Source organism: Rhamphochromis sp. 'chilingali' (genome assembly GCF_963969265.1).
Source record: "Rhamphochromis sp. 'chilingali' genome assembly, chromosome: 9".
NCBI lineage: Eukaryota > Metazoa > Chordata > Actinopteri > Cichliformes > Cichlidae > Rhamphochromis > Rhamphochromis sp. 'chilingali'.
The window spans coordinates 18,095,954-18,112,401 of NC_137936.1; the positions used below are offsets into that span (position 1 = coordinate 18,095,954).

At 39.9% G+C, this 16,448-nt stretch overlaps 1 protein-coding gene across 3 annotated transcripts; it reads right to left on the bottom strand.

Moving 5' to 3' along the window:
* Positions 1–5,667: 5,667 nt before the first annotated feature.
* stat2 (signal transducer and activator of transcription 2) lies at positions 5,668–15,479 on the bottom strand. 3 transcript variants are annotated; one of them, XM_080892079.1, is made up of 24 exons: positions 15,291–15,479; positions 14,806–14,937; positions 14,574–14,718; positions 14,102–14,197; positions 13,418–13,510; positions 13,253–13,331; positions 13,014–13,093; positions 12,768–12,919; positions 12,506–12,664; positions 12,316–12,405; positions 11,527–11,586; positions 11,370–11,390; positions 11,180–11,273; positions 10,879–10,926; positions 10,699–10,782; positions 10,446–10,544; positions 10,187–10,322; positions 9,942–9,994; positions 9,662–9,747; positions 8,910–9,046; positions 8,610–8,798; positions 8,473–8,527; positions 8,188–8,279; positions 5,668–6,470 (listed from the first exon to the last, which is right to left on the bottom strand). In XM_080892079.1, the coding sequence occupies exons 2-24, from the start codon at positions 14,934–14,936 to the stop codon at positions 6,241–6,243; spliced, it is 2,409 nt and encodes an 802-aa protein (XP_080748205.1). In that variant the 5' UTR covers position 14,937; positions 15,291–15,479; the 3' UTR covers positions 5,668–6,240. The 3 variants fall into 3 exon arrangements, with proteins under 3 accessions (XP_080748205.1, XP_080748204.1, XP_080748206.1); XM_080892078.1 differs by having other exon boundaries at positions 13,014–13,096; XM_080892080.1 differs by lacking the exon at positions 8,188–8,279 and having other exon boundaries at positions 6,273–6,470; positions 13,014–13,096.
* Between the last annotated feature and the right edge of the window lie 969 nt (positions 15,480–16,448).

Genomic DNA, 16,448 nt, shown 5'->3' on the forward strand with positions numbered 1-16,448 from the left:
ACGCACAAAAATCTTAACAATTATATTTTTATATGTTGTCATCTTTAGAGGGATGTTTCACAGTGTTCTGTACTTTGTATATACCCAAACCAGAACATGTGTTTTTGTTATGTAATAAATTATATATTGTAATACATATTACATTGTTGTATTTGTTACACGTCATTATTTTGTGTCACTTACATCATATTTAAAAAACCCTCCAGGATTACAAAATCAGTGCTGGATATTGCTTTTCAATGCAACACGCCTTATTTCAGCAACTCAGGAACTTAGGACTCTACACTGTGTCTCAATTCTGTACTTCCTTTGCTGATAGTGACTAATGGTAAGAATAGGTCAGGTCATGCAGCCTTTAGGGTAATATGTGGGTGAAACGTGCATGTACAAACATGTTCGGGTTATCAGTATTTTACTCACTTCGGCACAAAGGAAGCTGATGGAAAAAGTGCCAGAAGCAGCAATGGTTAATTCAAATGTGAAAGTTGTGACACAGCACAAGTCAAAGCGTAAAAGCAGTGTATGTGGTGCTTTCCTTGGAAATTATAAGTATAGTATAAAGTATGAACTGCTTAACATGTTTAAGCTTAACAGTAACTACAGTAACTTAACCTTGTAAATCTTATCTTGAGTCAGCCTTGTCATCCAGCTGCTGAAAGTAAGTAAAGCCTGGTTGTAATCTGTGGTGAAAAAGTTTGCTGTTTCCACCTTTAGTGGGAGCAGTTTTCTTGCATATTGTGCTACTTTTGATATTGAAGTGTTTTTTCTGTGACAAGGAAACCATTAACTCTTGCTCTTGGACATGCTTAACCTTGTCTCCTTGTTAGAGGTTTTTTTTTGTGGTAATGATTTTCCTTGATTACTTGTTTACGATCATCTTTAACTCCTTTAAGTGTTTTTTTTTTAAAGTAAGTCTTTCTTTGGCTCACTTACATTACAGCTTCATCAAATGCAGTGTTTCACTAACAGACAGCCAGTGGAAGTTTTAAATTTCAGTTCAGTTGAAAGGCAGTTTAAGGGTTGCATTAAAAAACACACTGATTCAGAATTTTTAGTAAATTGAACAGTAAAACAAAACCAGTTTCTACTTCAACGCATTTGCAGGTGACAGGGTTGCATTAAATCAGCCACGGGAGTAAATCATTTTTAATAAATTGATTGATGATTAAGTGAAAGATTATTCTACAATTACAAAAATCTAAGCACAAAAAATATAGTGTCACACTATATTCATTAACCACAACAAATGACGGATTCTGCTCTTGCTCTTGACGAAGGCAGTCGCACTTTTCTCCTCCTCCTCCTCTCCCTTAGCTTCCCTTCTTAGCCTCTTATGTCCTTGTCTAGTCTCGTGGTTTTTTTGTATTTTCCCTGGAACGTTCTCTCACAGTCTGTTCTTGTCATGGTCCTGGGTCTCCTGACCCAGCGTTTTTAGTTCCTTGTGATGTTTGTATTATTGTACTTGTGTGTGATTTATTCTATGGTTTCTAGTTTTGATCCGTTGCCCTTCATGTCTCTCTGTGTCCCCTCTGTTCTGTGTAAGTCTGTGTCTGCATGTTTGAGTTTCCCTCTGTCGTTTGGTTCATCGAGTCCTCTGCCTCATGGTTTATGTCTCTGTGTTTCTTAGTTGCTGTCTCCACTGTGTCAAGTTCGCGTCTCTGTGTGATCCTTCCTGTTTTACTTTGAAGGTCCGTGTCTTATGTGAATGTGTCCTGCTTTGCTTGTCTCGTCTGTTGATAGGAGTTATGTGGGTAGTTCAGCTTCACCACTAGGGGGCTGTCTAACCAAATTCAGAATCAGAATCAGAATCAGAAAGGGTTTTATTGCCAAATGTTGAGCAGGTTTACAACATTAGGAAATTGCTGCGGTGCTTCAGTGCAAACATACTGTCATAAATTGCGCTTAAATAGACATGAAAAAATAAAAGTAAGAATAAGAATTAAAAGTGCTACGTAGAAAGATATATACATGAGTGCAGGTGGTGATCAGTGCCAAAACATGGAATGATGCAGTGAACACAGCGTAGGGTCATGTGTTAGTGGTGGGAACAGTCGTACGTTTATTGTTCATGTGTCCAACAGCAGAGGGGAAGAAACTGTTCTTATGGCGAGAGGTTCTGGTGCGAATGGACCGGAGCCTCCTGCCTGAGGGGAGCAGGTCAAACAGACTGTGTCCAGGGTGAGAAGGGTCAGCTGAGATCCGAGCTGCACGCCGCAGTGTCCTGGAGGTGTACAGGTCCTGCAGAGATGGGAGTCTACAGCCAATCACCTTCTCAGCAGAGCGCACAACACGCTGCAGTCTCTGTTTGTCCCTGATAGTGGCTCCAGCGTACCACACGGTGATGGAGGAGGTGAGGATGGACTCGATGATTGCAGTGTAGAACTGCATCATCGTCCGTGTTGGCAGGTTGAATCTCTTCAGCTGCCTCAGGAAGTACATCCTCTGCTGGGCTTTCTTGATGACGGAGGTGATGGTGGGCTCCCACTTCAGGTCCTGGGTGATGGTGGTACCCAGGAAGCGGAATGAGTCCACAGAGGTGATGGGGGTGTCAGTCAGGATGATGGGGGGGAGTGGGGCTGTGTGCTTCCTGAAGTCCACAATAATCTCCACTGTCTTCTGGGCATTCAGCACCAGGTTGTTGTGGCTGCACCAAGACACCAGACGTTCAACCTCCCTCCTGTAGGCAGACTCATCCCCGTCCGAGATGAGCCCAATAACGGTGGTGTCATCTGCAAACTTGATTAGCTTGACAGACTGGTGGGTGGAGGTGCAGCAGTTGGTGTACAGGGAGAAGAGCAGAGGAGAAAGAACACAGCCCTGAGGGGAGCCGGTGCTGATGGTCCGAGAGTCCGAGACATTCTTTCCCAGCCTCACATGCTGCTTCCTGTCCGTCAGGAAGTCAGTGATCCACCGGCAGATGGGATCAGGCACATTCATCTGGGAAAGCTTGCCTCGGAGATGGTCTGGAAGGATGGTGTTGAAGGCAGAGCTGAAGTCCACAAACAGGATCCTGGCGTAGGTTCCTGGGGAGTCCAGATGCTGCAGGATGAAGTGTAGGGCCATGTTGATGGCGTCATCTACAGACCTGTTGGCTCTGTATGCAAACTGCAGGGGGTCCAGGAGGGGGGCCGTGAGGGTCTTGAGATGGGAGAGAACTAGGCGCTCAAATGACTTCATGACCACAGATGTCAGAGCCACGGGTCTGTAGTCATTTAGTCCAGTGATCCTAGGTTTGTGATATATAAATTGTGATATATACTGTGTCGTAGAAGCAGCGGCAGGTTATGTTTGCGTGCATGGATGTGAGCCACGTTAAAATAAAGAAGCTTGCTCACTACTACTGATGTTTTATTGAAAACACGACATCGTCAGTCCTGATTTCTCCCAGCTGTGCCCTCCTTCTGTGTCTCATTCCCCTCGTTACTCCCCAGTGTATTTAAACCCTGTGTTTCTCTGAGTCAGTGTTGTGTTGTCCCTCATGCTGTGTGGATCTCCCTGTGTCTCCTTGTCTCCCTCCTTGTGAGTTTTAGTTTGTTGGTCCCAGTTTAGATTAGTTTAGTTTGTATGTTTTTCCCCTGCCAGCAAATAAAGCTGTGTTTTGAGTTCACCCCCCCGAGTCTGTGAGTCCTGCATTTGGGTCCAACTCCTGCCTGCCGCACAGCGATTCATGACAGTTCTCTAAAACCTAAAAGAGGAATTATGGATTGGATCAACTGGTGCTTAAATGCAATTAGCACCCCTTTCTCAACGAGAAGTTTGGGCTTGGGTGAGCCTGAGTGCTGAAGATATCTACCTATTCGGAACCATGGTAACAGGGTTCTGGCGGATCGGAGCTGGCTTGGCCCTGACTTATCGAAGAATTAAGGAAGCGGAACCTGTTGTTCAAACCCCCACAAGGCTGCCCGCTGGGATTGAAACAATGGGAGAGGCGTGAGTTTCTCAAAATGGGTTTGAGTGCAGCACGGATAAGATCTTGGAAAGGCTACGGCTGCTATAAATACTCATAAGATCTCTGACTGCAGACTGGATTACACCTCGGAAGGGTTAGCTCGGAATCTCTGTGCGCAAATTGGATGACATCTCGGGGAGACGCACTGCCGTGAGTTCTCAGAATCTGCTCCTTGAGCACAAGAAATGACAACATCACAGAACGACTGTGTTTAGTCTGTTCCTTCCCATTCCATGCAAGGCCACCTGGGTTGGCTGGAAGACTGTTTACTTAGCCTAGCAGGGCGAAGGACACTGTCTCAGCTGAACTCTGGACACGCACACACATACATATACACTGATATGCACACACCCATCATTTTTTTTCTGTTCTCAAACTGATCTCCCTGTTGGAGCTCAGTCTGTGGGGGAGTTCTCCAAAAAAAACTAGTTTCAATTTTCTGACCAGTTATGGATTTATTAAGAAAATTACTCACATATAATTAAATTATCAGCTCCATCACTGATTTTTTCTTTCAGCTTTATTAGTGAAATTTTCTCTCTCTCTCTCCCTTACTCTATGTGCAGTCGATGGATCACAGCTGTGATCTGTGAAATAACCCAAATACAACCAAAAACAACTTGAAATTATCACAAGGGGAACAGAAACATGGTAAACAGTTTCACTTATTGGTTGCAGGCACGTGCTGCTAGTGGTGACCTATACTGAGCCTCTTCGCTGAGATTTGCATCAGTTTTGCCCTTAAACAAGTTATGCACTGTTATGCAACAGTCTGTGGCACCTCGGACTAACCAAGCAACCTGGGGGAGGGTTTCAGCCACTGAGTATGAGTCTCAAGATGACAATCAGAAAGGTAAATTTGGTGTTAGCATCCTTAAAATCTCTCCAGCAAAATAATGAAAAATTACATCTCAACAAGGACATGTTTCTTTAGGCATTAAGCGATCAACTCAGTCACATTTGAGGTTTACTAATGGGAAAGTAGAAAAGAAAATAATATTTCAATGTGACACTTGCAATTCTCAAGAAGTAAATATTCATTCTCTTTTTTGGGATAATTCATGGTTGATTGGCCATGTAACTAATTTTGAACTTTGCAACCTGAAATTAGAAAAAACAAGTATTCACTGACCTTTCTCCTTTGTTTCGGGGCTTTCTGTCATTGAAATATCTGTTTCTTAAGTCAACTAGCTTCCTACTTACTACAAAAGGCAGCGTCATAGGTGAAAGATGAAGCCAACCCTGTGACACGTACTGCAGCTCCTCTAGCTGCCTCTAGATTGTAAGCTATTCCAGAGAAAGTGACTTTTTCAGATTCCTCCTCCTCATATTCATGAGTCTCTCTTAATTGTGTCTATATACAGAGCATTGTTAAATTGCATAAACAGACAGCCAAACAATTTTGTGCTCTAGTGATTAAAATGTAAGTACCAATTAGCAGGCATGTGTGATGCAACTAAAAGCCAGCTAATGACTGAGGGCTTCACCCGTTGTTCAAATATGGCTGCAACAAACTAACATGACAGCATGACTTTCATGTCCAGCCTGTTTCTGTGCAAAAAAAAAAGTTCTATCAGCAGAAAATCATCATAATAGTCAAAATATTAGTTCTAGTCCACAATTTTTACAGGTAATGAGGTGCAGGCTAAAAATATAAAACCAGTTTCCTACATTTGTCAATGTACAATTTGTGTTAATAATCAAACCACACATTTCTTCTTTACTGGTGCTTTTATTGTGACTTAAATGACAGTGTTACTATAAAAGGACAAACTAAAACAGGAAGTGTGATGTTCACGTGAATTTTATCACGTTGTATGTGCCAATATTAAAACAATAACAAAGGGTTCAAAATAAACAAAGATATAATAAATTATGTGCAGTCTATGCAGTAATAGCTCATACAAACCTTTCCCGCCTCCTTACCTGGTCAGTTTTTAAGCATGATTTAGACTTTATGCCTAATCTTAAAATAATAAAGTATGGACTGATATGAGTGCGGCTCATTCAATGTTCTTACGTGTATCTCTTCATATAGCAGTAAAAATAGTTTAGGATTCACAGGGATGCTCTATAAATTTATACAGTGAACAAAAACATCAGTTATGTGTGATTTTCAGGGTCATCAGATGGGCTGTTGAGCATCTCACATGAAAACGGAATTAAAAGCAAACTATTTCATTTATGCTGGATTTGCCACGTGCGCCACATTTTTCTGATAGAAATGCTGTACTGTGTGTAAAGCTAACAAGTGCATTATGTACAGTGATATGGTTGAATACAAACAGAAGCTAAGGGAAGCTGCCACAGGACTGTGGGAGCAGACAGTTAAATCCTTGAAGGCTGAAATCAGGCAGAGATTGGTCATCTTGCAGGAGGTCGTTGTCAAAAAGGTTTGGATTGTTGAGATACATCAGCAGATCCTGCGGTGGTTCTGGGTCTTCAACAGAGCCATTCATCATGGGATCAGGGTCATAAGATTCCAGTGGTGGCGTCAGAGGATAAAGATCCCCGTCTTGTTCTAAGAGTGAAGAAGGAAAAAAAAAAGTTGAATCTGTTGTCATCGCTGTGTAGTTTATTTATGCTCTCGCTAGGGAAATGAAACTGAAAAAACATGCGATTTGCTGTTGAAGCCCAAAGCAGAAAATAGAAAATCACAGGAACTGATTTTGTACAGAACATTTAAACGATGTCTAACTTAGATAGTTGTTTTTTTTTTACCTCAGAATAGCTCAGTTGAATCGATACTAAATACAAATATCACATACCCTTTGTAAAGGAATAGTTTATTTTATGGCATATTAGAAAAAACAAAAATGAGCATTTTAACCATCCATAAAATATTTAAATCTGACTGAAAGTGTCTTTTAAGCTCAATAATTTACATGTTACTGAATAAATAATTAACCCTGTACATAAAAATCCTACACATGACTAAATCTGACTACTACTACACCCTCACCCCCATATTTTTCTGTCATAAAACTCAGACGCGCATAGAAAATACTGTTAATATTATTTTCCCTGTGAACCCAGAATCACGGAAATATTAAAATCCGAGAACATCAAGTCACTTAACGAGTGCAAAACCTCAGAAACTGTGAGAGTTTGACTGCAGCCATGAACAAAGCACTGACGCTATATGAATAAAACTAAATTGAACTGAATTGTTCTATATTACAGCACACACACATTTTCATATCTTAGTCCAGACATCTCATTTACATTACACTTTCCCTAGCCGCTTAGCCTAAACCTAACTATAACAAAACACATTTTGAACCTCAAAAATGCCTTCAAACGCGTGGGGACGGGCATTTTATTAAAGTTAAGCTATCTATGTACATGGTCTAGGACTTTTTTTTTTTCATTTTCCAATTCAAATTATGATTCAACCTCATAGCTGTTTGCCTTCGCTCAAGGCTTAAGTCTTTCTCTAAGGATTTTCTGACGTGTCAATAGAGAAAACAAATGGAAAATTTGCTTCTGAAAGCGGAGCCATTAAAAAAGCGGGCAGTCCCTGTTGCACTCTACAGTTCTCTATGACTTTAACCTTTAAAGCTTGAAGAGATCCAGCATGCATTGCAGATGAACAATTGCAAGTGATGAGAACAGGACTTGTAGGGATCAATGCAAACAGGGCAAAAGCACTTTGAGCAGTGAGGACAGCAGAGAAGGTGACCTCAAAGGGGAGATCGCAAAGATTTAAATCAGGTAAGATTTTTGCTTGTTATGAATGGGATCAAGCAAGGTTTTGATTTGACCAAAAAGTCAAACATAACGTACTGTAAACATTTTTGTAGTAATTAAATGAAGTAAATATAATTTAATTGTGAGTTTTAGAGATGCAAGTATGTATATTACTTCAGTAGTCATTTTAATAGCGACTCCAAGAATGTAATTTAATGTAAAAGGACCAAAAAGCAGCAGGATAATAAAACGTGTTAGTGATTCTATTGCTTGGCCAGAACAAGGCTTTATGTTCACTACACCATGTGCATGCAGTAAAAGCAGCCAACATTCCCACAAAAGTTCAATTCAAGGATAAAAAATAAATAAATAAATCTTTTAAAAAGCTGTCACCTGACATCTACTATATTCAGACAGCATGCTACGCATTGATTTCATGCACTGCAAGACCATCACAGGGATGGTGACAGAGATTTTTGATGGAAGGTGAGTAATTTGTTTGACAAGGTCTTAAGCTGGATTGGACAGCAAGGAGAGGCATGACTCACCAGCTGCCTCTCCACACAGGCCATTCATTGGCTCCAGGCCTTCACCCTGTGCCATGTCAGAGGGCATGGGTGACCTGGCCTCCAGTGTGTTCCTACATGACCAATGATAAACAGTCATTACAACCATTAGCTCATGACATAAAAAAAAAGGTGTGGGCACACCACTTTTTAAGTGAAGTGTATTTAAGTTTGTTGTATTAATGGGATGGGTTTTTTTTTTTTTCTTTAATTCCAACAAGCAAGACACTATAAATTAGCCTGAATGTATATGGACCGCATACTTACTCCTTGGAAACAAACACCAGCTTGGTTTTGATGTACTTTATGTATGGACTGTCCTCTGAAACAAAAAGAAAGAGAAATTTGATTTAATGGGTCATCTGCAGGACTAACTTCAATAATATTTTAAATGGTGGCCTTACCTCCACTCTTCTCAGTGTAATACTTTCCAAAAGCCTTATCTTTCGGGGTGTCCGGATACAGGTAGAGTAGAGGATTTTCTGGGACATTTTCAGCTTCTAAGATCTGGTAATTTCGAATGATTTCATGGAAGGGAATCTGGGAAAGGTCAACTTTGGTGAAGGGCTGGACTGTCTTTACATCAGGCTCACCTAAACAGACAGTGGATGATGTATTAAACAGGTTACCCCGGCCACTGTGAAATGCAGCTTAGTTGTATTTCTTTCAGACATACAAGCAAAAAAAACCCAAAACACTCTCACCAGTCACAGTGATCTCCACCCAGGAGAAGGTAATTCCCCCAATGACGCTTTCACTGAAACGCAACAAGAACGTGCCTCTCTTTTTCTTCTTCAAGAGAGACTTCTCTTTGCCTTTGGTCACAAAACCCATGATGAGCCTGAAGCACAAAAGGAATTTTATTTTAAAAAGCAAACATTTCAGGTTTCACGGAGACTGACGTTATGAGCTAAACTGGACCATGCATATTAGAAACAGAGTTATCCAGATTACAATACTGACAGTGTGGCAAGTGGCTGGATTCTTTTAATCTGCTTAAACATTAACCTGACACTGCTGTCAAGTTTTCAAATACAGACGCTTACTTTTCTTTACATAAAACAGACATTTGTTGATAACATTTGGAGGACAACCTGCAGATTTTTCCAAAAAAGGATTATCCAATATAGTTGTCACGAGTTAAGAGGTACCTATTTGTTCTGTGTGACGTACAAATAATATGGAAGGTACAGTACTGTGCAGAAGTCTTGAGCCACATCTCATTCATTTAGAAAGTCATTTTGTAATTGTGTAAGCTGTCTTGAGCAATAGTTCTCCAGGCTTTCTGAAGGTCTTTCAAAATTTTTATTTGGACACTGGTTTGTTTTTCAGTCATTCTCAGTCCAGTCCTTAAAGTTAACCATGATCAGAGGAATGTTTGTTTTGTTTAACCCATTAAAACTGACCTATGAATCATTCAAGCAAAAAAGCTTCTAAGAATGTATAACAATCATACCCATCCCTCCACAGATCCTCAAGGTATGTTTTCACCATCATCAAAATGCCATCAAACCACACCCAGAAAGTGTCAGGAGTATTCTCCTGTAACACAAACAGCAGAAAATGTCATTTGGACACACTTACAGGCCTATGTTCTCTGCTACGAAATGCTCAGATATATTTAGATGAGATGTAATAATTGTTTTTAGTGGTGAGGCTTAAGGTTAAATTACTCAAGACTTGCAAAGTATGGCTTGAGGGATTACAAAAAAACCAGTAGCTTTTAGGGCTCTTACCTTGGTAAATTTTGACCACGGTACTGTGCAGCTGTCATAGTTTGGCTTTTTGCCTGGAGATTAAAAAAACACGATGGACAATCACAAGCATGCTTACAAGCCACAAAGGACAACGAATTATGTCAGTCTTGTGCTACTATCTATAAATGTAAAGTTTGCAAAATCAAGATACATTTTAACAGTACATGAAAGTAGGTGTTGTCAACAATGAGCAGAATGAAGCAGAAGACGGTGGAAGAATTTACCAAAGAGCTTGTTTGCAATCATTTCCAGCTGAGTGTCATCCAGGCCACGTTTTGTGGCCGAGAGAAACTGCCAGCTCAACATCTCTCCAAACTGAGGCCAAGTAGCTGCAGGAGTGTTGGCGAAGAACATAACATCCTGGGAAAAGCAGACATATGCACATCATATGTACACGATTAATTTAGTCTGGCCCGTAATTGTATTACAAGGGAACTTGAATGCAAAAGCACAGCATGTCTGCCAGTAACAGTGACTTATCACCTTGGGATCCTGACTGAGCATGTTGAACCAGAGGACAGATGCCCAGGCACTTTGCTGCTGGCTGGAGTTTGAGATGATGACCACAGGGAGGGTGGAGGCCTACAAGTGTGTGTGCCATAAAAACATATAGCTTCTACTTAGGTCATAGTTCTGTCACCAAAGCTGCAAATTAATGATTAATTTTTAAACGGAACTAATGTTCTTTATCTGTGATGGCAGCCATATAACATGAAAAACGCAGAAGAAACTCCACCTGCAGCTCAACAGAGAAGCCTTTCAGCTCAAATACAGTGTTGAAGTAGATGATATGCAGCTCCTCTGTAACACTCAGAGAAATCTATAAACAAGAAAGTAACACACAGATCATTATTCCTTTATTATGATGTAACATTAAGAAGAGATGGTATCAGCAGGGTTACCGATATTAACTCACATCACTGACTCCTTTGCCACCACCTCCTGATTTCTGCTCCTTCAGAGTCTACAGACAAATAGTATTTATGAATTAACTAGTAAGAACGCACACACAGTCACTCCCAAATAACAAATAAAAATTCTCACCTGCCAGTAAAGGCTGTATATTGATATAAATGTTATTTTTTGAATTACTTGAGTGTAGCTGATGTATTACATGTTAAATACATTGTTAAATATTTGGTTTTAAACCATTTTTGTGTCACAGTTGTATAAAAGTCTTTGTATCTAATTGCTTATGAATTCATTATTGAATATACCAGATGTCTGAAGTCTGCCACCATGCCTCCATTCGTGCTCTCAGCCATGTTCAAGGCCTTAATTTTAGTCCCCAGGACATTGAAACGTCGATACCTACAAAAGACAGGAGGTTTACTAAAAACAAGTTCACAGCAAATGTCAAAGCTCAACGTGGCTTCTGAAACTTAGATGTAAATGAAAAAAACTTGCCCTTTGATCTGAGGAGCCTCCCTATATTCAAGGGTGAGAAAAAAACACAGCAGACGTGATCACAGGGAGGAATTAGACATCTTTCTCTAATGTTAAATCCTGGAAGTTTGTTTTAAGGGTAATGAAAACAACTAAAGGTCTGAAAGAGAAAACTTACTTGTCCATGGATACATCCACTTTCATGGAGTGGTTCAGTTCCGGAAACTTCACAAGAAGTCTGAAATGGTTAAGTCAGGTGCAAAATGTTAGAGCTTGAGAAATATGAAGATGATGAAGACAAAAATGTAAAAAAAAAACAGGAAACCAGGAATGCTCCCAAGGTCACAGCATGGAAGAAGATGAGATGGCTCTGCAGGAATGCAACAAACTTTCAGACTTACTCGCATTATTTCACAATTGATTCTTTGTTTACATGGTGGAAATAAAGGCCAACAAAACCACTCTCTATACCAGTCTGTTTCTATAAAGATACAGCAGCTTGATATGCACATTATCCTAATAAGTACAGCATAGTACAGTAAGATAAGGGGGGCGCAATGTCAAACATATATTCTTACTTTGTGTAATATGCTGAGATATTTGTAATTTATAATTAATTAATTTTTTGTAACTTTGTAATATACTGTATTATTTAATTTGGTTTAGTTAGTAAATGTTCTTACTGTCTTGGAGCACAATAAAGTATTCTGATTCTGACATTATTTACTGTAAGCTCATTAGTGGCTCTACAGGTTTAAACATTTTCCTAAAAAGCAAAAGATCAAAGTTCAATCCCAGGAGGAGACACAAATCCCTCTGGGGTTGTGCCAGCCAGGACACCCAGTGTAAACAAAATCTGCCAAATCAAACATGTGGATTAGGGAGCAGCTGAAAGTAGCTCTCTTATTAATGCAGATAAGTCCATTGAAACACTGCGTGCACGCTGATTTCTGTGCTGGGCACTGACCTGGCTTTGACAGAGAACTGGACATTTGTGCGGAGAACCAAAGATCCTTTCCCCTGAGGCATGGATGGCTGAGTTTCAACCACAAAGGAGCTAAATGTAAACGTAAAAGAAAAAAAGGGAATGTCATTTAATTAACTAAAAAAAACATAAAAGTGAAAGAGAACATCATAGAGTGTCCTAAAAGAAATACCTCTTGAGTAAGTCTCTTAGTAGAGTGTCCAGTCTCTTCTGCAGTGTGGGGTTTTGGGCCTTCACAGGGTCATTTTCATAGGACACTTTTCCTACTAGCTCCTCCAACTTAGTAAGAAACTCCCACACCTGGAACAGACACACTGCCACACAGCTGAACCTAGAGATTCAGAAAGAGAATTTATTTTAATTTCATGCAGATTTTAGAGAATGGGGGGATGGACTTTGGAAATACAAATTCAGCTCAAAGAGAATAAACATACCACTTTTCCAGCTGATCCAGGCAAACATTGTCCGGAGCACCAATGCATGCTTTCTGCTGCCTCCTCTGCCACTCCACCAGCTCCTTCTTCACAAGCACATCAATGATGTCCTGAATCCTGTCCAGAATATCATTTAGGCCTGACAACGTGCTCTAAAAAGTGATAAAATGAGATAAGAATGTAAATAATTAAACAACTACAATAAAACATTTAAGAATATATTTAGGAATATTACTGACTCCATACCTTCCTGCAGTTATTCAACTTGTTGACAAGCAACTGAAGCGCTTTAATCTGTTCTTTTTTCCTGGCCTCGTCTACCACAGCTGCTTAAAAGTTTCCATGGTGGGATGAAAATTTCCACATGACAAAGACCAAAACAAAAGAGTACATGTAGCTCTGATTTAAATCTTTTTTAGATTTATTACTAACTCTCACAGACATTAAAGCATGCAAATATAACCAGATTGTTTTCATTTGTTTACCTTCCAACTTCTGGGTTTGGAATTTAAAATCAAACTCATCTTGCTGCTCCTCCAGACATATGATTGTATGTTCCATACACTATAGCACAAAAAAGGAAATGAAAAAACTGCGACATGCTTTATCCATATAATACAAATAATAACACAAAGGAACATAATCTCCACCTGCACTTCATTCCTCAAGCCAGCCAGTTTACGTTCAAGGTCCTGCTGACTGCTTGTCTCCATTGCCTCTGGCTCAACTTGCAAAAGCTGGACCTAAGAATAAACAAAGGTGGAGCTAATACCAAGATCTTATTGTCTTTCAGATGTAATACTGGGTGAAGCTGTCACAAGGGAAATAGTAAGTGAGAGTGTAGTGTAAAAACTGCTGGGGGGAAAATCTTCACGTTTTAGCCCACACAGTGAGTTTCATGGTTCTATTTCGCACACACAGCTCTTTTTAAAAAACTGAATGGAAAAAACTAAAACAGGATAAAAATTTACACTAGGCTCCTTGAAAGTTTGCATTTAATTTTACACTTAAAAGCTGAATTGCAATACTACAAACACAACAGCTAACAATGGAGTCATAACATAAAAAAAGCCAAAACATGGCAATACACCAATAGATCATATGATATAATGTTTTCCTGTAAAAAAAAAAATACCACATACAGGTATATCCAAGTGTGCAAGTGTAGTGTTGGGGCACTATTTTTAGCAGAGCATTACCATTTTACAGTACATGCTAAATACCTATGCTTTTCTGGGTTTATTTCTTTTCTTAAGGCACTTAGCTACATTGTTATCAAAAGTGGCTATACATAAAGTTTATTTTTAATTACCACAATGAGACGTTACACCAACCTTTTCAGCCAGTTCAGCGCTCTCCAGGATTTCCTTCTCTTTTTCCAAAAACCAAAGGATGGTGGTTGCCAAAGCACACGGATCATCCACATACCTCTGTAAGAGAGAAATAGCAGAGGCTGGGAGTCACATGTGTTAAAGTATATTATATTACACTGATACAGTATATAGGCCAATCAACTGTGCAGACTTACTGGAGGTCATTAAAAGGCTTTTTTTTTACTTTTGTCACTTTCTATAAACCTTTACTGTCATATTATCATTTCTCATCAGCCAATAAAGGATTAATAACAGGTTAATGTTTTCCTATGTCTAAATATCTCTCACTTGGCCAAACAGGAAATTCTGAGCATGTAAACACATAAGCAAATCATGGTAAACGGAGTGGTTGGAATTATGATACTATTATTCAAAATTTGCTTTTCCATTTTAAACCAGAGACGTCACTGGGTTGCTCCTTTACTGGACACACCTGAAAGTTCTGCTTATAGCGCCTAATGTTGTGCTGCAGTAAAAATGACTCCTCCTGGACAAAGCGGCTGTGTTGGATGTCCAGATTCTCAAGCAGGACCTGGAACAGCACCATAGCAAAGGCATGGTCCCGTGCTGCCCGCTGCCTGTAGAAAATGACATAATAAGAGCTTTTCACAGCCATACTCACTTACAGTAATCATTGAAACTCGTTGAATCACAGGGTTCCTTACCACTCCTGCTTCTCTATCCAAGGGGCCAGGTAGTGCCGAACATCCATGGGTAAAGCATCTCTGTCATAGAGCTCGTGTAACTGCTGTCGGTACGCAATAGGAAGCTGTCTCAATCTGTCCCACTGTGCCATCCTAAGGCACACAAACAGCCAGCAATCACATTAAAGGCTGGATTCAAGTCAACGGGAACGAATGTGTATCTATGCCGGGTGTTAACTTGTCATCCTAGAGTGCGACTACTTTATAAACAGTGCCATAAAGAGTATAGTGGGCGAGTTTGTACCAGTATGAAATCAACAGCTGAGCGAACAACAGATGACCGTAGACCAAGTCCTTACTGCATGACGTGAAATCCGTGCACACTGTTTAAGAGCGATACTGAAAATTTAAACTTTATATCTGCAGGTTAGCTAGCTGGCGGAAAAAGTGCCAAGACCACAAATACCCGTCGATAATGACCCGTCGATAATAACACATTTACTCACCTCAGTGCAAGATATCAGTGCGAATCCACTTAGTATACCTTATTAGCTTTCCGCTAGATTAAGACAATGTGCATATCTAGCTCTTCCGTCGAGCTACTTTGGAACGCTGGTAAAACAAAACAACTGTCAAGAGCAAGCAAGCGTGTAAAGTGTTTCCCCGTCAAGTCTTTATTTTACTGCTTTTTCATTGGATATCTATTTGTCCCGCCCAAGAAGACCATGACGTCTAAACTCCCGACGCCATTTTGGCTCTGAAAGAATTTCCACCAAAGGCAGTTAAAGAGCCGAAATGTCGCGACAAGACTCGCAGATTCCTCGTGACTTCAGACTTAACGCCTGATTGGTTAGTCCGTGGACAGGACCACGCGTTCTGCTGGTTAACGCATCTGTCAATCTCTCGCGTTGCATAGCAGTGAGCAAAATAGAAACTTACGGCCGTGTAACCAAGAGATTTCCCGAGAAATGACGTTTCGAAAGTGACAAAGCCAAAGAGGAGCATGTGACTCACAACAAACCTCAAAACAGGTTGTGTGTCTTCGTAGAATCATCTGAGAAGAAAGCGTTTTTTATTGTATTCCCACGTCGTTTTTATTGTATTCCTTTATGCAAACACAATGAAAATAAAAAAAAGTACCTTTACGTTTATTGGAGTAAAATTCGAAAAGCATGACGTTTTATCCTTCATACCTAGTATTAACAACAACGTTAATACTACTAATAATAATATTAATACTAAGAAGAAGAGTAGTTGGTGTTTTTGTCTACCAGTGAACTAAAACGTTGACACACATGGAAAGTCTCCAGTTCTTTGTGCATATTTTCAGTACAGTAGCTGCTCCCCAGAGCTGGCGTGCAACGAAGTACTTAGAAGTACAAGTACTTCGTTACTGTACTTAACGAGAATTTAGAAAAATCAGCATACACAGACTGTCATTTTGTGCGCAGTTTGTACAGCTTGTTGCTAACTAAAGGTCCAGTGGAGATGAAGAAGAAAGGGTAATATATTAAAGGCAAGAACTGCTCAGAGGTATTTACGCAAGTCCTCATGTGTGTAAATCAGATATTGGGTTTGTGCATGTGACATTATGTTTTTCATACTGTGAAAAGTGCTGAAAAACAAAATCTTTGTGTTTTTAAAGGTTGAAAGAAAATACTCAG